This window comes from Pristis pectinata, chromosome 26 (assembly GCF_009764475.1).
Source record: "Pristis pectinata isolate sPriPec2 chromosome 26, sPriPec2.1.pri, whole genome shotgun sequence".
In the NCBI taxonomy this organism is placed as follows: domain Eukaryota; kingdom Metazoa; phylum Chordata; class Chondrichthyes; order Rhinopristiformes; family Pristidae; genus Pristis; species Pristis pectinata.
The window spans coordinates 2,005,423-2,027,629 of NC_067430.1; the positions used below are offsets into that span (position 1 = coordinate 2,005,423).

A 22,207-nucleotide genomic window follows, 5' to 3' on the forward strand; every position below is an offset into this window, starting at 1 on the left:
CTCTGTTCTACCCATTACTCCCCCATCTTCTCTACACTGAAAACTAACTTGTTTTCTCTCTTTCCCAGTTCTGAAGAAGGATCTCAGACCTGAGATATTAACTCTGCTTCTCTTTCCACAGATGCTGCCTGACCTGCTGAGTGCTTCTAGCATTTTCTGTTTTATTTCAAATTTCCAGCATTCGCTTTTTTTTGGCATTAGCTCCCAAGAACCACTGCTGCCTGCATGGGGGCTTCCCAATGCCAATTTTAGCCTCATCTGTCCATGACCTCACCATTGCCATTCCATGCTTCCTTCCAAATGACATCTGAGGTACAGGGGAGGGAGTGACTGTTCCTCAGAGAGGTTGGAAAAGAGTCGTCAGCTCAAAAAAACACAAGAATTAGAAGAGTGACTAAAAGTTAACCTTTTAACAGCAATCCCTAGTATTGTTGCTTCATTTCCCTTCCACTTTTCCTGGATACACCCCTGTTCTTGACTCAATACTACTAAAGGAAAATAAAAGCACAAAATATCACAGTATCAGAGCTGCCTCAGACGACTGCTAGGGTGGGCTGCCTCCAATGCGCTGATTAAGTCCAAAGGCAGCTCCTTACCTCTAATACACTTTGCAGTCTTGTAATGAAGATTGTTGTTGATGCTAAATTATAGGCTGCTTTCTCGACCACAGCGGTAAGTTTAGGTACGGTACTCTTATGCCTTTTGATGCCAATAGATGACTTCAATCCATTACAAAATGTTACATATTGCATAATGGGCCTTCCAGAGGTTTGCAAGGACGACTCTGAGAAGCCTAACTCTTCAATAAATGTACTTCCAGGTAAACAGGAGCCATCAACAATGGTTTATTACAATTACATGCAGAGTGTTTCAAATAACTTGGAGGATCTGGTTTCAGTTCAAAATTAGATTGATGTTAACTCTCTTACAATAGGCTAGTGATCACTCATAACAACAAAGGAAATCTGAACTGGCAGCAGAAAATTCTGGAAATACTCTTCAGTCAGGCAGCATCTGGGGAGAGAGAAACAGAGTCAATGTTTCAAGCTGATGGCCTTACATCAGAAGGGAGGGTAGTGTCTGGCAGAAGTTTCTGATGAAAGATCTTCAGCCTGAAATGTTAACTCTGTTTTTCCTTCTTCAGATGCTGCCTGACCTGATGAGTATTTCCAGAATTTTCTGCTGCTATTTCAGATTTCCAGCATCTGCAGTACTTTTTTTGCTGTTAGAAGAAATCTGTTTTTACAGGTTTCCAAACACAATAATCAAGTTTAGAAAATCGGGACAAATTAATGCAATTTCTTACAATTTAGACCACATGACAGTAATCAGAATATCTACACTTTTCTCTCCTGAAGAACAGAGAATCCCTTCAGTTAATTAAACAAATCTAGTGGATTGTACTCTAAGTGATAAATTAGGCTAAACTGTTCCAACCAATTTGGACCTGCGGGAATGTAGCAATGTCAGGTTGCAGTAGTACCTAACTCTGGTCAGGCTATTAATGACATACACTTAGAGGGAAAGGGGAGTAATCTATGCAACAGATATCACACAGGTATGGGGACTGCATTCTGTGGTGTGACCTTGGCCAGTCGATTCTTGTCCATCCGACAGCAGCTGTGGGTGCAGAGTTGGCAGGCAGCGCAGAAAGAGTTACAGCACGGTAGAAATCTGCAGACACTGAGCCTCCAAACTAACCAGCCCGGTGACCAGCAACACCAGAACAGTAGCACAATCCCTGCAATAACTCCCAGGATGATGTAGAGAGTGAGCAGCGAAACATATGACTTGTTGTCTGGAAAGAAGAGAGAAATATTCAAATCAAAGAACCAACACACTTGGAAGTTACTCTAGAGTCAACTTGGAAACAAACTTCTTTGTTTATCACTACCAATCACTTTATTGTCTCAGAGGCCCCATTAGTTTAAGTGTGGAGCTGATCTCCAGCAATGGCACTGCTGATATTCATGGGTCAGTGGGAATGTACCTCCTGAGCAAACACTGGGCAGGGTGGAGGACTTTACCCATAATGTTCTGGCCCTGTTCTAATCTTAGGATTGCAGTACAGCCCTCTCCTTGGCCACTTCAATTACCCAACCTTGACATAGGACTGATCTGTCTTCTGGTCATGGAGTGGGGGGTAGAGTGTGATCTGACTCATTCTCACATCTCTTAAAGTGGGGGAGGGGGATTGAGAGCGGGAGGGTGGTGGTGGACAGGGTTCTGAGTCACTTACCTAGCCTGGCCACTACTGTAGGACAGTGGGAAGGAGTTGTAGCTGCAGACCTTCTGTTCAGTGGCCACTTCCTGCAATACTGGGTGTACATCAGGTTCAGCAGTGTGGGGACTCCTAACTCTGGCAGAACTCATCAATCAATATGTGCATGGAAGAGAGAGAGAGAGAGAGAACACATGCTTCGGGAGAAGAGAGGGAGTACGTGTATATGGGAAGAGATGGAAAGTTAATGGATCAAAGAAATGTTAGACCTGATTACTTAAACATAATAACATAAGAAACAGAAGCAGGAGTAGGTCATTCAGTCCTTTGCTCCTGTTCGGCCATTCAAAAAAAACAACGTTGATCTTTTACCTCAGAGCCATTTTTCTGCACTAACTCCATATCCCTCAATTTGCTTAATGCCTAAAAAATCTTGAACTCTGTATTGAATATACTCAGCAAATAAGCCTCAATAATCCTCTCAGTTAAGAATTCTAAATATTCACTACCCTCTGGGTGAAGAAATTTCTTTTCATCTCTGTCCTGAATGGCTGAACCCCTTTTTTAAAACCTCTAATCCCTGCTTCCCAGCCAGTATGAACATCATCCTTTGAAGCATGGTAAGGATTCTGCATGTTTCAATGAGATTACCTCTCAAACTTCTAAATTCAAGAGAGTTTAGGCTCAGTCTGCTTAATATCTCCTCATACAGCAGACCTGCCAACCTTCTGATGAATCAATCTGGAGAACCTTAGCTGTCCTCCCTCTATCCATGTATACGCTTTCGTAGTTTCAGAGACCAGACCTGTACATAATATTCCAGATGTGACCTCATCAGGGCCTTATATCTTTGGATTAAGATATTCTTGGATTCCATGGATTAAGACATAGCAGCTCTACTTCATTAGGAGTTTGAGGAGATTTGGTATGTCACCAAAGGCTCTTGCAAATTTCTATGGATGTACAGTGACAGCACTCTGACTGTTTACATCACCACCTGGTACGGAGGCTCCAATGTGCAGGATCGAAAGAGGCTCAGCCAGCTCCATCACGGGCACAACCCTCCCTGCCATTGAGGACATCTTCAAGGTGCAGTGCCTCAAGAAGGCATCCATCATTAAGGACCCTCACCACCCGGGGTATGCTCTCTTCACGTTACTGCCATCGGGGAGGAGGTACAGGAGCCTGAAGACCCACACTCAATGTTTCAGGAACAGCTTATTCTCCTCTGCCATCAAATTTCTGAACTGTCCATGAACCCATGTTATTCCTCTTTTGCAATATTTATTTTTTGTAACTTATAGTAATTTTTATGTCTTTATGTCTTGCACTGTGCTGCTGCCGCAAAACAACAAATTTCACGACACATGTCAGTGATAATAAACTTGATTCTGATTCCTACTCTAGTGCTCTTGTAACAAAGCCCAACATATTTCCAAGTGCTTCCTGTACCAGCAAGTTAACTTTAAGTGACTAGTGTACAAGGACACCCAGATCCACCTGAACACCAACACCTTCCAATCTCTCACCATCTGAAGAATACTCCCCATTTCTACTTTCACCAAAGTTTATGACCTCCCAATTTTCCACATAATACTCCATCTGCCTTATATTTGCCCACTCATTGAACTTGTCTGTATTTCCCCAAAGCCTCTTTTCAATCTCTTCGTAGTCCCCAGTATCACGTTGCACCATGTTGTGAACTGCAGCATTTCTGGGAAGCATCAGGTTGGCTTGTAAGAGGTAGAAATTCAAGCCCATGCTGGCAAGACCATGGATTGGGACATCCTAAGCTAGGTTGCATAATAGTGACACCTTCTGCAAGAATCCTTGTGGGGCCACCAGTGGTATCATCCTTTTGAACCTGCAATCTCCAGCCCAGTGGTTAGTGCTGAGTACAAATTGGGGGCCCAACTTGCAGGATTGGAGTCCATGCAACTTAGGACCAAGTGTTTTCAGTGTGAGGCAACAAACTTCTTTAAAGGGAAAGTTATCAAGTTATAATTTAAGTAAAGCACCTGCAGCAGGGTCTGGATAAGGAATGCTGTTTGAGAGAAGGTGATGGTGTCTTCTTGGTGTCTGGCAAAAAGTACTGAGACTGATAGAAGGTGATGGTGAATTGTTGTGCTCCATGGTGCTGGTACTGGTTTCATTGGGAGTTGGCAAGATGGAGGAACTATCTACAAAAGGAGAAGATAATAATGGGTGATAACATCAAGATAAAGTTAAATTATGCAATTAGAAGTCTTTCAAAAGCACCAAACCTAGATGCAGCTTGTTACAAATAGTAAGATCACCACACAAAATATTGTTTGGTTACTTAGTTAAAAAACCAACTTTCTCACGGAATGTAAGAAATCCCATGGTACAATTTCAAAGAGGGGAGGAATTTATCCCCAATATATTTGCTAAGATTTATTACTAAGTCAACACCAAAAAAGCAGAAAATGATTGTCTAGTCATCATCACATTGCTGTTTGCACAAACCTGATCTGCACAAATCTTATTGTAGGATGGTCTGTATAAAAGAGTATAGATGTCTTATTGTATACACAGGGCCACTGCAAGACCACACCTGAAGTAATGAGTGTAGTGTTGGTGTCCTTATCTAAAAAAGAGCAGCAAAGATTCACCCCAGACTGCTTCCTATGATAGCCATGAAGAGAGATTGAGAAGGCTAGGGCTCTATCCACTAGAGCTTAGAAGACCAAGAGGTTACTTCATTGAAATATGCAACATGCTAAGAGGGCCTGACAGGGTAGATGTGAGCAGACATTTCCACTAGTGCGGGAGTCCAAAATTTTGTGTAGGCTATTAGGATTGATGAGGAGAATTCCTTCACTTAGAGGTTGATGCATCCTTGGTATTCCAGAGGATCATGGAGGCTCGGCCATCCATTGCATTTACAACAGAAATCAATAGATTTCTGCATATTAAAGCAAGTGATAGGGAAGGAAAACAGTGTTTGAGGTAGAAGTTGGGCCATGATCTTGCTGAATAGCAGGGCAGACTGGAGGGGCTGAACACCCTGCTCCATTTTCTGATGTTCTTACATTGGTGATTCCTACATTACAAGTGACAACCTGGAAAGTAATTTATTGACTATAAAATGCTTTAAGAGTCTGAGGTTGGGAAAGGTGCTATATCAATGTACATCTTTGCAGGACAATAGAGAAATAATTGGAAGAGGATGATGTGATCAATCATGTCAAAGGGAGCAAGGAAGAGGATAAGGAAGGATGTTTCACTTGGAGGAAGATACAAAACTTAGAGCTATTTGGTAATATGACAGGGCTGGACACCTGAATGAAAGATGGGCACAGATCCAGGAGAAATACTCATTCAAGGACTTTGGACAGCAAAGGGAGTACAGGAGAGGAATGGACGGTTAACAATGTCAGCTAACACGGGCATCTGCGGAGCATTGGCTGATCACCTTTTTAAAGAGAATTAGTTCAAGTGCTCAGAAGGTGGGTGTCGTGAAAAAGGTAAGTTTGAATATGGCTGTGAGAAGTGGAACAAGAACCAAGGAGAGGTGGGGGAATTTAGAACAACAGGACAATCTGAGCTGATAGTTGGCTAGTGTGGGAAAGGCCCTGTATAAATATAGTAACATATCTTTACTGCATGTAGGCGGCAGAAATTTGAGTGAAGAAATCCCTTTATTCCTCATGTTGGAGGCAAAGGTGGCAGAGCGGAGTAGAAAAGTTTCAGCAGACAGAAGAAAATAGAGAAGACTGGGACTGCAGATCAGAGACACAGTACCAATCAACAAGCTTCAAAACCTGGGTCTCTGGACCTCCCTCTGCAACTGGATCATCGACTTCCTTATCAGGAGACCACAGTCAGTGCGAATCAGTAGTAACATCTCCTCCTTGCTGACAATCAACACAGGTGCACCTCAAGGATGCGTGCTTAGCCCACTATTCTACTCTCTCTACATTCATGACTGTGTGGCTATGCACAACCCAAATGCCATCAATAAATTCACCAATGACACTGCTGTTGTTGGTAGAATCTCAGATGGCGACGAGGAGATGTACAGGAGTGAGATGGATCGGATGGTTGAGTGGTGTTGCAACAACAACGTCACACTCAATATCAGCAAGACAAAGGAATTAATTGTGGACTTCAAGAAGGGGAAGTCGGGAGAACACACACAAGTTCTCATTGAGGGGTCAGCGGTGGAAAGGGTGAGCAGCTTCAAGTTCCTGGGTGTCAACACCTTGGAGGATCTACCCTGGGCCCAACACAATGACGCAATCATGAAGAAGGCACGCCAGCAGCTCTGCTTTGTTCGGAGTTTGAGGAGATTTGGTATATCACCAAAGACTCTTGCAAATTTCCACAGATGGATGGTGGAGAGCATTCTGACTGGTTGTATCACAGCCTGGCATGGAGGCTCCAATGCATAGGATTGCAAGAGACTGCAGAGGATTGTAGACACAGCCAGCTCCATCAAGGGCACAAACCCTCTCCACCATCAAGGATATCTTCAAGAGGGCTGCATCCATCACTAAGGACCCTCACCACTGGGGACATGCCCTCTTCTTGTTACTACCATCGGGGAGGCGGTACAGGAGCCTGAAGACCCAAACTCAATGATTTAGGAACAGCTTCTTCCCCTCTGCCATCAGATTTCTGAACAGTTCATGAATCCATGAAAACTACTTTGTTATTCATTTTTTGCACGATTTATTTATTCTGTAACGTCTTTTATGTCTTTGCGCTGTACTGCTGCCGCAAAACAACAAATTTCACTACATATATGTCAGTGATAATAAACCTGATTCTGATGAGACTGCAGATGCTGAAATCTGGAGCAAAAAAACAAACTGCTGGAGGAACGCAGTGGGTTGAACAGCATCTGCTGGGTGAAAGGGAATTATTAACATTTGGGTTAAGACCCTCCATCTACCTGTGAGTAGAGAGGGAAGACAGCCAGTGTAAAGAGGGGAGGGGGAGGGGGAGGGGTGAGACAACAGCCAGTAGGTGATAGATGGACCAAGAAAGGATGAGGGATGAAGGAACCAGGTGGGGGAGGAGTTAGACAGAGGCAGGTGGGTGATAGGTGGATGCAGACGAGGAAAAATAGGGGCAGCTGGAGCCGGGTGGGAAGAGGGGAGGGTGAAGGTTGAGAGATCTGCCTGAGGGTGATGATGCAATGGCTACAAGTGCTGGAATCTGATAAGTAATTAAGGTGACAGTGGAAACTATTAAGGGAGAGATGAAGGACAGGTGGAACCAGGTGGGGAAGTGTGTGGGTAGGAGGTAGATAGAACCAGGAGCAGGAGGAGGTGAAAATGGGTGATGGGGGTTGATGGGGGGTTAGGGAAAAGGGAACAAAAATGGGAGGATTTGGGGTGGATTGGAAGGTGGTAAGGGTTGCCTGACATTGGAAAATTCAATATTTATATCATTGAATTGTAGACTACCCAGGTGGAATATGAGGTGTTGTTCTTCTAGTTTGCGTTGAGCTTCACACTGGCATTTGAGAAGGTTGAGGATGGACAGGTCAGTGTCAAGGAAGGGGAGTTAAAATGGCAAACAACTAAGATCTCGGGATGGCCATTGTGGTCAAGAGTGCAGGTGCTCTGCAAACTGGTCACCTAGTCTGCAGAGGAGGTCACATTCAGAGCAGTGAGTGCAATAGATAAGGTTGGAGGAGTTGTGGGTGGAAGGGCTGTTTAGGGGCTGCACATGATCCTGGTGCAGTGGATGGCATTATCAGAGGGGCTAGGCCCAGTAGAGCTTGATGAAAAATCATTGATTTAAAAACTTACTATTTCTTGCTCTAAGGGTATTACCTGAACTACTGAGTATTTTTAGCCATTTCTGTTTTTATTCCAATGGACCTTGGCATAGTCTAAACAGATCTGGCAGCAGTGAAGGAATTTGATATTTTTTCCATAGCAGAAGTCCATATCAAGTAAATTGCTTTGTTTTGGATGGTGCCTAAGTGTTGTTGTTATAGCAGTTAAATAGTATTGAATCATTCAACTACAATATACTCTTGATTTGAGCCTTGTAGATAATAAGAGATATTTTTCATATAATGTGATAATATTACAGAAGGAATTGTGATCATGGGAGATAAAAGGTGCACATAGTTACCGAAAGAATTCAGATACTGGAGAGAAATGTTCTCGACGACAGGTTTTATTTTAACCAATTGCTAGAAAATGAGAATTAAATGGGATTTTTATGACTTCATGTAAAACTACTTGTTAATTTCTGTTCATGAATCTTTCCTGATTTTGTGCACAGAACGCCATTGAAGGAAGAAAGAACTTGTACACTTGTAATTCCTTTCCTGAGCTCAGAGTTATCACAAGCTGTTTATAGCCATGAAATACTATTGATATGTAATCCTTATGTAAATGCAGCAACAGTTAATCTACACACAGCAATGTGATAATACCCTCTTTTGTTTGGAACTTAAATTCTGCCACACTCACTTTTTAACTGATATTGTTTTAGGGATAAATATTGGACACTAAAGAGAACTCACATGTTCATCTTGAAAACTGTACCATAGGACCTTGATAGAACAGAAAGGACCTCACCTTAGCATCTCATTCAAAAGGTAATACCTCTAGCAGTGCAGCAGTCCTTCAGTACTTCACTGAAACAGCCCAAATGAAGTTCTTAAATCTCTGGAGTGGGACTTAGACTCACAACCATCTGCCCCAGAGACAAGCGTGCTACCACTGACTTTTCCCACAGCAGGCACTAGTTCAAAATGGCTGGGATCTGCTCGATCCTTTATGCATAAAGCAGATCAGGTTTGAAATTATTTTAAAAAATTGAAACTGAAGCAGACACAATTAAAAATTAATATGTCTTTTTGGAGAACAAAATCTGACAAACAAAATGCAATATTCTCTATAAATGTGTTACTGGACAAATTATTTAGCAAATCATCTCTAAAACGTTTTTAGTTACTCAACAAGCAAATATATGCCTTGGATGGACTACAACAAAGGTTCACTAATCTGATTTCTGGAAAGATGCGTGGTTCTATGAGGTAAAGTTGAGTAGACTAGCCCTATGTTTCTTAGAGATCAGAAGAATGAGAGGTAATTTCATTGAAATGTATAAAAGAATGAATGCTAGAAAGGATGCTTTCCCTGGCTAGGGAGTCAAGTTAAACTCAAAATAAGCAGTTGGCCATTTAGAACTGAGATGAGGAAAACATTTTTCATTCTGAGTTATGAATCTTTCCATTCTCTCTCTATGTCAGAGGGCTTTGGATGCTCGGTAGTTGAATACACTAGGACTGAATTTGATAGAACTTTAGTAACCGGTGGTATTAAGGTACAGGGAAATAGCAGAGAAAGATTTGTGCTGTGCTTAAGCTAACCTGGATCTTAATCAAGATCCCACAAACTAATTACAGCCAATAGTCTGAGGACAACTCTATCATAGCAATCTCGGTCAATGTTAACACAGAAAGCTTTGAACAGACTTGAATTACCCACAATGAACCATTTGGTCTAATAATTATTTTGAAAATGGTAGTAAAAATAGATTGTATAGTATTAAATTAGACTTATTTCTGTTCCTACAAATATTATAGATTTAATCCAGTATAGATAAAGTGATATAAGTTATTCCCCTCTATGTTCTAATACTAATTTATGCCATGGAATGAGTTCTAGTGAAGCCAAAAATGCTCGTCTTACCTTTACAATTTTCGGAAAAAAATGCTGACTCATCACTGCCATCACCACAGTTGTCAATACTTTCTGAATCACAGACCAGACTCATTGGAATACATTTTCCATTTTGGCATTGAAAGTATGCCTCTCCACTGCACTCTGAAGATTTCAAACCTGTGGTTAAGTATTTGAAGGTTTCAGATATTCTGCTTCCAAGTGAAGAGTAACTAAATGCATCTATAATTTTTAGGAAATACTGTTTATGCCTTGGATGGACTACATTCCAAAGTTCACTTGACTGATTTCTGGGAAGATGTGTGTTTCTATGAGGTAAATGCCTAAGACATTGCATAAGATCAATTGATTAATAACTTTTTTTTAATAAGGTGGTGATTGTCATTAGGAGAGAGACTTCAAAAACTCATTCTGTGGCACTATATATTGACCAGAGCTCACATCCATGCTATTCAAACTTGTATACACAATTTACATTCATCTCTTTACATAGACAGTTTCAGTCTTAAGTATTTAAGTGAAAGTTTGATGAAATAGTAAACTGGCCATGAAATGCATATAGAACCAAATTTACAGACCTAGCTTAATATTATCAAAATCATTTCAATAATTGAATATTTAGCACAATGGGGTTAAATAGTGGTATTTCCACACTTCTTTACAACACAGAAAGAGGACATTTGGCTGACTCATAGTGTAATCCCATTCCCCACTGATTTTTCCTGTAACCTATTCTCCTCACTTGCCCATCAATTCTGCCACCAACCTACAGAGGGTGCAATTTACAGTGATCAGTTAACCTACTAACTCTATGTCTATGGGATGTGGCAGGGAACCAGAGCATCTACAGGAAACCCACACAGTCACAGGGAGAATGTGCAAACTCTACACGGACATCACCAAAGGCCAGGATTGAACCCAGGTTGAAGCTGGAGGCAGCAGCTCTACTTGCTGCGTCACTGTGTCACCCCCTATTTCGTAAAACAAAAAAAAACTATTTCTTTAATTGCTCATTAAAATGGTTTATACAATCATTCATCATCAAGGAGGCTATTTAATTAGCTGATAATATCATGCATTAGAAATGTTGGAATAATACCTGGGCAAGTATTGATAAAGGCAAGCCTTTGAGGCAAGTGAAGAAGTTGAAAAATGCTGGAAATCTAAGATTAAAACAGAAAATGCTGGAAATGCTCAGCAGGTCAGTCCAAATCTGTGGGAAGAGAAACATAGCTAACGTTTCAGGTCAAAGACCCTCTGACGAAGAGTCTTCAACCTGAAATGTTAGCTCATTTCTCTTCCCATAGATGCAGCGTAACCTGCCTTGTATTTCTAGCATTTTCTGGTTTTATTTTGAATAAAGAAGTTACTTTGTATGGAGTTAATGTAGCAACACAGAAAACTTTGAACGGACTTGAATTACTCAGTATGAACCATCCCATGCATATCAATCCAGTAAACATTTGTGGGATTAATTAATCCTTCCTTAAGTAGAATATAAATAGTGACACAATCAAACATGGTATTTTAGGTATGCAGAAGAACTTAATGCTCTAAGGGCAATATATAAAACCAGAAGTACAAAGTGCCTGCAATAATTTATTGGAAGGTCTGATTTATCAGTATGTGATTATGTTAACAACCATCCAGAGGCCTGGAACATCCATCCAATAACACAAGTTTGAATCCCACCATGTCAACTGAGGAATTTAAATACTAGTAATTAAATAAATCTGGAATTAAAAGCTGATATCAATAATGGTGGCCATGAAGCCACCGGAGTGTTGCAATAACCCATCTGGTTCACAAACATCCTTTAGGGAATGAAATCTGCTGTCCTTATGCAGTCTGGTCTATATGTAACTCCAGATGCACCAATGTGGCTGACACTAAATTGCATCTACAGTTCCATCCTGCATTGCTAGCAATGTACACATCCCATGAATGAATGAAAAAAAGCCATTGTTCATTTTAAAATGCTCTGTTTCTACAACCCAAAAGTGATGTGCAGACTTCAAGAAAAGTATAACAATTAGGAAAATGTTTCAATATGATTTGGCCTCAATTTTATTGAAAAAAATTGGCATCTGAATTGTAGCAAGGATGAAATACTTATATATTGTAGTTTATTGGCATATTTCACTCTGCAAAGATTTTCATGAAGTTGCTGCTTTGCACTTAATTTTCTGTGGCAGAATTAATGGGCACCTTTACATCATGTACCATATGCTAATGACCACTAATCAACATCGATTTTCTTGTCTAATTATTTTAGAAGAACTTAAAAACAAATTTTGTATGTTCTCTCAATCCAATCTTTCTTCCCTATCCTATTTATAATTTAATACCAATTTAACATTGAATTCCCCCTCAGTCCTTCTGTAGTTTGATACTCAATCCTTCAATGTCATTAGTAGAGGAGGTAGCTTCTTCCCAGTGGACCTGTTCCCTTTGCTATTGCTGTTATCGGCTTGCACCTCTAGCACCTCAGTGGGCAAACAAAAACACCTGAATTGAATTTTGTTGGGGAATTAAACACACAATAAGTGCAAGCATCAGGAATTCCTGGCCTATAAATATTTTTTTGAAATTTGTAAGTAAAGATTATTTATTCAGATCAGAATCCTGCACCCCTCTTGAATAAACCATTCCTCCTTCTTCATTCCCAAGCACTGAGTGTACAGCATGGCACAGGCAGCAGGGAGTTCCCTACCGCAATGTAATTGTTACATCAGCCATTTAACTACCTCCTCCTTCTCCCTCCCTAATACTTACTTCAGCCAGCCTTAGGTCTGCGAAAGGACCTTTCCAATTAACAGTGATGTTGCTTTGTGTTGTAGACCCACACCCACTGGAAATCTCATTGAGCTTCCACTGTCCATTGGACTTTGAGAGCCAGCAGAGAATGGAGATGCTCATTCCATCAATTTGGACTGGTTTTGAATGTGGGCCCAAGAGATGAAGGAGGTCAATTTAACCTAACTCTTCAGGTACATTGTAGATTGTAAGGCCCATGTACATCCAACACCATCTTACTCTCCTTCAAGTGAAATCAGAAGTTTCCCCGGTGTACTGAGATGTGAGACTTCACTGAGGAAACAATATGGCAGTGGTCAGGGAGATCATGTGATAAGGTTTGGTATTTGCATTGTTCCAGGGAGTCCTTGGGTGAGTTTCAGTGAAGCAGCGATCAAGCCTGCTCGTTAGGTGAGGTGCCTCTGACTTGCACGTTATGTTGTTATCTTTAATAAAAGTTGATTTGTCTTTATAACAAGTCTCATGTATGCTCATTGATTAAAAAGGAATCACTATGTGGTAGCAGCTTTTGCAAGGTGACTGTTTAAAGTAACTTTATTTTGGTGAACATCTTGGAGTCAGCATGTTGTTTAAAAGTTACTTGAAAGCTTAACTTTGAGAAGTGTTTCAGCACTATCACCAGCTCTTGAAATATATGAATGAAATGTTGCCAAACAGGGAAGGACATTCACTATGAAACTGGACGAGGAGACCAAATGGGTCCGGGTAGTAACACTTCTTACCAGGATAGGGGAAGAAGAGTGTGAGGTTTATTCCACTTGCAGAGACTGGGCAGAAATGGCTTATAGTGAAGCCTGTCTTGGCTCATTATGGCAATTTTTAAGGCAAGCTGGACTGATAGCTTGAGGATCGTAGGACACTAAGTCTGTGTAGAATGGCATGGTTGAGCTTGGGCATTATCAAGTATAACAACAATTATAGGAACAATGTTCAATGGAGTCATGATGTTAGCAGTAAGTGACTATGCACCAGTAACTAAGGAATATTTAGGATAAGATAAGACATCTTTATTAGTCACATGCACATCGAAATTTGGTGCAGAGCTATCCTCAGATGTTCAGTGATAGACTTGGACAACTTAAAGCAGAGTACCAAGTCAAACCTGATGAAATAATAGATTCAGTGCAACATGTCCCCTGTTGGGTGCCAGTGGATTTAAGGATAAGCTAAAAATTGTCTGGTCAGATGAGATATTCTGGCTCTGGTGGCAACATGCTGCTTGGATCAGTTTAACAGTAGCAATATCCAAGAAGAAAGTATTATTGTGTATATGTTCGAATTAATGAAGAGCATTATCCACTGCCAATAACAGAAGAGTTACACACTTACAGGCTAAAGATGTTTGAAATGGGTTTTGGCATGTGAATTTAGATATTTAACCACCTTCCAAACACCATTTGGGAATACTGTAGAAAGCTGATATCATTTGGAATTAGCTCCACACGTTATGATTTTTAAAAGAAAATGCATGAATTAGAAGGAAATAGAAGCCTTTGTAGATTATTTTGTGGTTGTAGGTTTCAGAATAGTGCTAGAAAATGCAATTACTCATCTGCACATTTCTTTAATGGTGTAGAGTAGCTTACAGTAGTGTTAAATAAACAATAAGTAAAACTTCCAAGACGATAAGTTCTTTTCTTTGGACATATTGCCACGAGCAAAGGACTTAGATCTAGCTCAGGTTAAAGCAGCTTTAGAGAGGTCAAAACTGACTGATGTGGCAGGGATCCAGCATTTCTGCAACTTGCTCAATATCTGAGCAGGTTTCTTTCACATCCATCAGACATGGTGAAGCCACTCACAGGTCTAACATGGAAAGAAACACACTAGAGAAAATCCCATGAAGTGGCACAGCAAAAAGTGGTAGTCACTGACACAGCAGTTCTTATTGATATTATAGTATTAATTGAGCAGCAACTCTTCATTGTGATGCTTCTCAGTTTGAACTTGAGCAACAATGATGCAGAAGAGGCAACCATTCACCGATGTATTAATCTGTCAACAGAAGCTGAGACAAGATATGTGTAAATCAAAAAGGAGCTATTTCAATTGTGTTTGCATGTGACAAGCTTGAACTCTATATCTATGAAGAGGATATGGTGAAAGCCAAAACAGATTGTCATCCAGAGGGATCTTGGGGTGCGAGTCCATAGCTCCCTGAAAGTAGCAACACAAGTAGAGAGGGTGGTAAAGAAGGTGTACAGCAGCCTTGCCTTCATTGGTTACAATGAGTTTAAAAGTTGGCAAGTCATGCTGCAGCTGTATAGAACTTTGGCTGAGCCACATCTGGAGCGTTGTGTGCAGTTGACGCACTACGGGAAGTGTGTGGAGGCTTTGGAGAGGGTGCAGATGAGATTCATCAGGATGTTGTCAGGATTGGAGAGTATTAGCTATAAGGAGAGGTTGGACAAACTTGGATTGTTTTCTTTGGAGCATCGGAGAGGGTGACCTGACAGACGTTTATAAAATCATGAGAGGCATAGATAGGGTAGATAGTCAGAGTTTTTTTTTCCCAGGGTGGAAACTAGAGTGCATAAGTTTAAGATGAGAGGGGAATGTTTATAGGAGATTTGCAAAGCAAGTTTTGTTTCACACACAGAGTGGTAGGTGCCTGGAATGCGCTGTAAGGGGTGATATTGAGAGGAATAGATAGGCAGTCAGCGCCTCCTTCCCAGGACACCAATGCTCAAGACGAGAGGTCATGGCTTTAAGGTTATGGGTGGGAGGTTCAGAGGAGATGTCAGAGGGAGGTTTTTCACCCAAAGAGTGGTTGGTGCATGGAATGCACTGCCTGGGGTGGTGGTGGAGGCAGATACATTGAACAGGTTCAAGAGCTTGTTGGATAGGCATATGGAGGAACGTGAGATAGAGGGATATGCGGGAGGAAGGGGTTAGGTAGTGTGAGGGTGGTCTGATGGACGGCACGACACGGTGGGCCGAAAGGCCTGTTTTGTGCTGTATGGTTCTATGGTTCTATGGTGATGGTAGAAGCAGATATAATAGCTACGTTTATGAGGCATTTAGACAGACACATGAACAGTCAGGGAATAGAGGGATATGACCATGTACATGAAGATGGGATTAGCTTAATTAGTTTAAATAGACATGGTGGGTAGAAGGGTTTGTTCAAAACACCTAAGAGACTTAGGATGCTATTGAGATTACAAAAGTTTTGTTTGAAATAAGATTTTTTTTATGTGGTTAGTGTCTGGAAAGCACTCCAAGGGCTAGTAGTTGAGCTTCATTCAATTATAGTATTCAAAATGTAGCTGGATGTATCTGAAAGGAAGGAATTTACAGGGCTTTTGGAGAGGGCAAGAGTGGGGAGGGGACAGTGGAGTGGTAGACTAGCCAGATTGCTTTTCCATAGAGCTGGCATGGATTCAACAGGCTGACTGGCCTCTTTCTTCCTGAACTTCTCCATCTTCATTTCCAACCAATATCTCATACAAGCCACAAACTACCACAACCTGCTTCCTCAAAGGAATCCGGACCATTCTCCAAACTTCTCTGTCTCCAACAAATCTGTTCTGATCATGCCACCTTCCACGCTGTGCTTTTGATGCATCTCACTTTTCCTCAGGGGCTTCCCCTCTCAACCACATCTGTACCACTTCTCACCTTTCTGTTCTCACCACCTCTCCTTTAGCCCAGAGCAAGGGCAGTGTTCCCCTTCCATTCCACAAACCCTAAGCACTCAAAGGATCATCCTCCATAATTTCCAACATCAGACAATAGCACCAGATGTACCTCCTCCTTCCTTCCCCTTTCAGCATTCCCTCTGCAATGCTGTGTGCAATCTTCTGTTTTCACCAGTACCAAACTCATTGCTTTAGGCTCCTTCCCACAGAAATGCAGGAGGTGCAAGTCCTGTCCTTTTACCTCCTCCCTTCCCATCATCCAGGGACCCACGCACACCTTCCAAGTGAAACGTGATTCACTTATAAATCTTCCAATTTAGTGTACTGCATTTGGTGCTCATGATTTGGTCTCCTCTACATTAGGGAAACCATCTGCAGACTAGGCATCTGCTTCCCATCAATGGCTGTTTTTATCCAACAAGGATCAACGTAAGGGTCACGGAACAGCACCTCATCTTCTGACTAGCAGTGTTAGGGAGGGGAAAGAGAGAGAGCGAGAGAGAGAGAGTGGGAGAGAGGGAGAGGGAGAGAGCGAGAGAGAGATAGTCATAAGGTATATAGTTAATATAGAGCCATTGATAATAAGCAAGACACAGCCTTCAAACTACTTCCAGTGAATTTCTATATTGTAGCTATTGATACTTTCAAGAGTAATCAGCATTGAAATCATAAAATCCACCTGTATAAACAAAGACCTCTCTCCATTAGAACAGCAGATGCCTATTGTTAATGCAAACAACAGCAACTTGAAATAATCTCCTGGTAACTGGCCATGGTACTTATACATAAAGTCACTGGTCCCTCAACATGTACTTTTATGTACGTTTATTCAATATTGGGACACAGCAAATGTGACAAGACCATGAAATGTTCAGAGATGTTTGGCCAAATGTCAAACATAATAAATATGAGAGGGATAAGACAAAGGGCCATGTTAGCATAAAACAATCAACTCCTTGAGTGGACAATTGAAACTTCAAGCCACCACACATTGGTGAATGAGATCAGGCTGAGGAGGGTAATAGATCAAGATATTATGGAGAAGCATAGATGGGAACAGCCATTAGTGGGAAGTAGACAGGGTATGAACGGACTAGCCCATAGATCCACTATATATTTTAGAAGTACTTAGCACCATTGAAACATAGATAGCAAGAGGGCCTATCCATTTCAAAATTATGCATGAGACAGGTGGTAGGTCCTGGAAAAGCCCCTCCCACCAAGCCACACCTGATGGGCCATCAATTACCCACAATGTATTATCGTATCTGAAAGGTATAAAACATATTGATTCTCAGGAGACACCTTCACCTGAAATTCCCCCACATTCATGCTTTTATTGCGATTGATTGAGGACTCACTACGTCTATGACTCTGGTCTCCAGGTGGCTCTTCAACCACAAGAGGCACACTGCATCCTTCATTACTCAACGTCATATTCAACAATTTCAGATAATCAGCCATTCCAGTCTTGTATCTTTTATTTTCAGCAGTATTATTTTTCCTCTCTCCTCCTCTGGTAATTTCATTTTTCATTTGTCTCCTTCTATTTACGCCTGCTGCAGGTGTACCTTCTGTAATTCACCAGTCCTTACCACCTCCTTCAAATGGCACCATCACCACTTGTGTCATTCAATCTCTCCTGATCTCCACCCTATCATAGACTTTCCCTTTTCTTCTCTCCGCTGTCTCCACACCCTCCCCCCACACCACTTTCTCTGTAATTATGAAGTTGTTTCATTTCTAACTTTTCCAGTTCTGATGAAAGATCACAACCTGAAACATTAGCTCTGTTTCCATAGATACTGCCCAACCCACTAAGTATTTCCAGTATTTTCTGCTTTTAAGATTTCCAGCACCTACAATATTTTGCTTTTGGAACTTATGGTACGAACTATGTTGTGTAAAGAGCTAAGACCAGTTGCTCATTCGTCACGCGTCAGTAAGGAAGTTTGTATTTATAGAGCCTGAATCTGTCTCTTCTGGCCTATGATGATATCTAAGCTTAAATAATATATGTGATATAGGTGTGATATTTGTTTGGTGCATCCTTTTTTTTGTCTTAAATGCCCTCTGAAATGGTCTAGCAAAACCACTAGGCTGTGCTATTACAGCTACGCTTATACAGAAAAGTGTTAATTCTGGCTGGACTTCCTGGCATTGACCATGATACAAGATTTGGACATGGTAATGTCACTCCCAGCCCAGTTATTATTGCAAATAATTATTGCAATCTAATATGTTATTGCAATCGAATTGCAGTCAATTCGATTCACTCCACCTGATATTGAGAAATGGCAGCAAGCACTGGAATCAGCAAAGGTCCCGGGACCAAACAACATCCCAGCTATAGTCATTAACGTCAAGGCAGCATTTGACCGAGTGTGGCATCAAGGCACACTGGTAAAACTGAACTCAATAAACATTAAAGGGAAAACACCCCATTGGTTTCAGTCATACAACTGAAGCTGTCAAAAGTTCAATCATCCCACCCCAGGACATCACTGCAGGGCAATATTTTAAGCCCAACATCTTCAGCTGCATCATCAATGATCTTGCTTCCATCATAAGGTCAGAAGTGAGAACAATTGCTGCTGATTACACAACATTCAGTTCCAGTCCACACCTGCACATAGCAAGACCTAAGAACATTCAGGCATGTAAAATTTGCGCCACAAAAGTGCCAGGCAATGACTATCTCCAACCATCTTTGATATTCAGTGACATTACCATTGCCAAGAACTCCACCACCTGGATGTCATTATTGACCAGAACCTCAAATTGACCAGCTACATAAATACTGTAGGCTGTAAGAGCAGGTCAGAGGCTGGGTATCCTAATGGGAAGGATTCAACTCCTGACATCCCAAAGCGTTTCCACAATCTACAAGGCACGGCTCAAATGTTTGATGGAACACTCTTCCCTTGCCAACACCTCTCAAGGATCTCAACACCATCCAGGACAAAGCAGTCCACCTGATTGACACCCCATCAGCTGCTAACATCCAAAATATTCATTCCCTCCACCACCGGCACATAATGGCTGTAGTGTGTACCATCTACAAAATGCACTACAATTACTTGCTCAAGCTACTCTGACAGCACTTTCCAAGTCCCAGCCACCATCTGCAGGCTTCTTTCTAGGTGGCACCCCATCCCAGAGATTCATAAAATTATACAGCATGGAAATAAGCCTTTTAGCCCAACTCGTCCATGCCAAGCAAGATGTCTATCTAAGGTAATCCCACCTACCTGCATTTGCCCATATCCTTCTGAACCTTTCTTATCCACACACCTGTCCGAAATGTTTTTTAAATGTTGTAATTGTACCCGCCTCTGCCACTTCCTTTGGCAGCTCATTTCATACACCTACCACCCTCTGTGTGGAAAAACTTACCCCTCAGATCTGCTTTAAATCTTTCCCCACTCATCTTAAACCTATGCCCTCTAGTTTTAGACTCCTCTACCCTGGAAAAAAAGACAGCGACTATGCACTTCAAAATTTTATAAACCTCTGTCAGGTTACCCCTCTGTCTCCTTCAGTCCAGGGAAAACAGGTTTTCCCTCTGTCTCCTCCAGCCCTCCAGTCCAGAATCAGATCTGAATCTGTGTCCTGACTTGGAAATATATCACCAGATCTTCATCATCACTGGATCTAAATCCTGCAACTTCCTAACCAATAGCACTGCAGGAGCACTGTCACTAGAAGGCAACAGCAGTCAAAAAAGGCAGCTCATTACTACTTTTTCAAGAGCAATTAGGTGCAGGCAATAAATGATAGTGATGCCAAAATCCTAAAAATGAATTAAATAACAATAAAAAAAAATTCACTTCAGCACAACACTTTGGCTAAAGCATATTCATAATTTGATAAGGATCTATGTGATATTGAATGACCATATTTACTTACTGCGTGTGTGATTCCAATAACTTTATTGAAGTGGCTGAAGTTATTACAGGTACTAATAACAATGTTTTGAGAGAGCTTCAGATAATGAATACCAGATTGGGAATTCCAGAGGATCCTAGTTACTGATGATGAAACGTAATTTACTTCAAAGGAGTATGCAGTGTTTGCCAGGACATGAAGTTTTCAATGTATATCATCGCCTTTATATCCACATTAAAATGCAAGGTTGGGAATGCTTCCAAACCTGTTTAGAATTTTTTTATAAAATGTTAAGAGCCTAGTAAATCTGAACTATTAGCTTTATTAGAGTGCCAGAATATATCAAGGGAAAGGGCAAGAACTGGACTGTACAGATAGTGAAAGACAGGTACAGTAGTACAACCTCCATAGGAAAAATTCGGAAAATGCTGACTGATCAGTATGCAGAAACATCAGGTGTGGTACTGTAACAAGAATGCTAAAGCACTTAAAGGAGCGCACCCAGAAAGGCAATGAAATTCCCTGGCTAGAGTACTTGGAGTGAAGGAACTTGCAAGCATGTGATGGGTCTTACAGGCTTACAAGATGGAAACTCATCATCTGGAAGGAATCAGTACCTGTTGACATGTTGAAAAAGTACACCTGAAGATGCAGATCTTTAGTGGTTTTCTGAACTGTCTGAAATCTCCAAATCAAGTCACATGATCTGAAACAACAGTTGGTGATCTCACAAATATAACACCAGTTGTCGATCATAGAACTATAGGGCTCTGTCAGCCTATATCTATATATTTTATGAAAAAAAAACAAACTGCTGGAGTAGGAGATTTTTTTTCCTTGGCAGAGAGGCTAATAACCAGGGGACATCTATATCAGACAATTAGTTGAACAATTAAAGGAGAATTGAAGATATTTTTCTGCCTTATAAGTGGTGGAGGCAGACACCCTCATCACCTTAAAGTATAGTCTGAATGAGCCTTTGAAGTGCTACAACATACAGAGCTGGAGATTGACAGTGCAGAAGTGGAATTAACCTAAAGAGCATAAACCAGAGAATATTAGCTATAAGGAAAGGTTGCACAAACTGATTGTTTTCTCTGGAGCTTTGGAGGCTGAGAGGAGACCTGACAGAGGTTTATAAAATTACAAGAGGCATAGATAGGGTGAACAGCCATAATCTTTTTCCCAGGGTAGAAGTGTCAAATACAAGAGGGCATAGGTTTAAGGTGAGAGGGGGGACAGTTTGAAAGAGATGAGCAGGGCAAGTTTTACACAGAGAATGGTGGGTGCTGGAACAGGCTGCAGGAGGTGGTGGTGGAAGCAGATACGATAGTGGTGTTTAAGATGCTTTTAGATAGGCACATGAATATGCAGGGAGTGGAGGGATATGGATCATGTGCAGGCAGAAGAGATTTAGTTTAATCTGGCATCATGGTTGGCACAGACATCGTGAGCCAAAAGATCTGTGTCTGTGCTGTACTGTTCTACGATTCTAATATTAGTGACTGAGCTGGCCACCTCCAAAAGGGTGTTGCTGCCAGACTAGGCCTACAGCAAGTGATGAGAGAACCAACACAGAGAAAAATTGACATGACCTTGACCTCACAGTCTACCTCATGCAGACCTATCTGCTCATGACAATATTAGTAGGAGTGAGTCCTGACTTCACTGTGCAGACTGGAGGAGAATTCATGGAATGATGTGGATCATCATCAGAGAAGACATGCATTTGATCACAATCTGTAACCTCATGATCCAATTCATTCCTCACTTTATCATTACCTCCAAATGGATGGAGCAATAAATCTTGACTTCCCAGCAATGCCCATCTCACAAATGAACACCTAAATAACTTCTTGATTTTTGATTCTCTTCATGTTTACTTTCATTATCTCCACTGGAATGAAAAATTGAGACAGATTTCTTTTGAGGGGCTAATCTGTTATAACCCATTTTACACTAAT

General features: G+C 41.3%; 1 protein-coding gene across 1 annotated transcript in view; it reads right to left on the minus strand.

Annotated features, from left to right (window-relative positions):
- Window positions 1-1,159: 1,159 nt before the first annotated feature.
- Window positions 1,160-22,207, minus strand: part of ldlrad2 (low density lipoprotein receptor class A domain containing 2) — a 37,894-nt gene continuing 16,846 nt past the window's right edge. Inside the window, exons 4-6 of the mRNA XM_052038968.1 lie at window positions 9,907-10,056; window positions 4,240-4,401; window positions 1,160-1,798 (exon numbers count right to left, since the gene is read on the minus strand). Of these exons, the coding sequence (XP_051894928.1) occupies window positions 1,551-1,798; window positions 4,240-4,401; window positions 9,907-10,056 (560 nt within the window). The 3' untranslated portion in view covers window positions 1,160-1,550. The remainder of the gene's footprint in view (window positions 1,799-4,239; window positions 4,402-9,906; window positions 10,057-22,207) is intronic.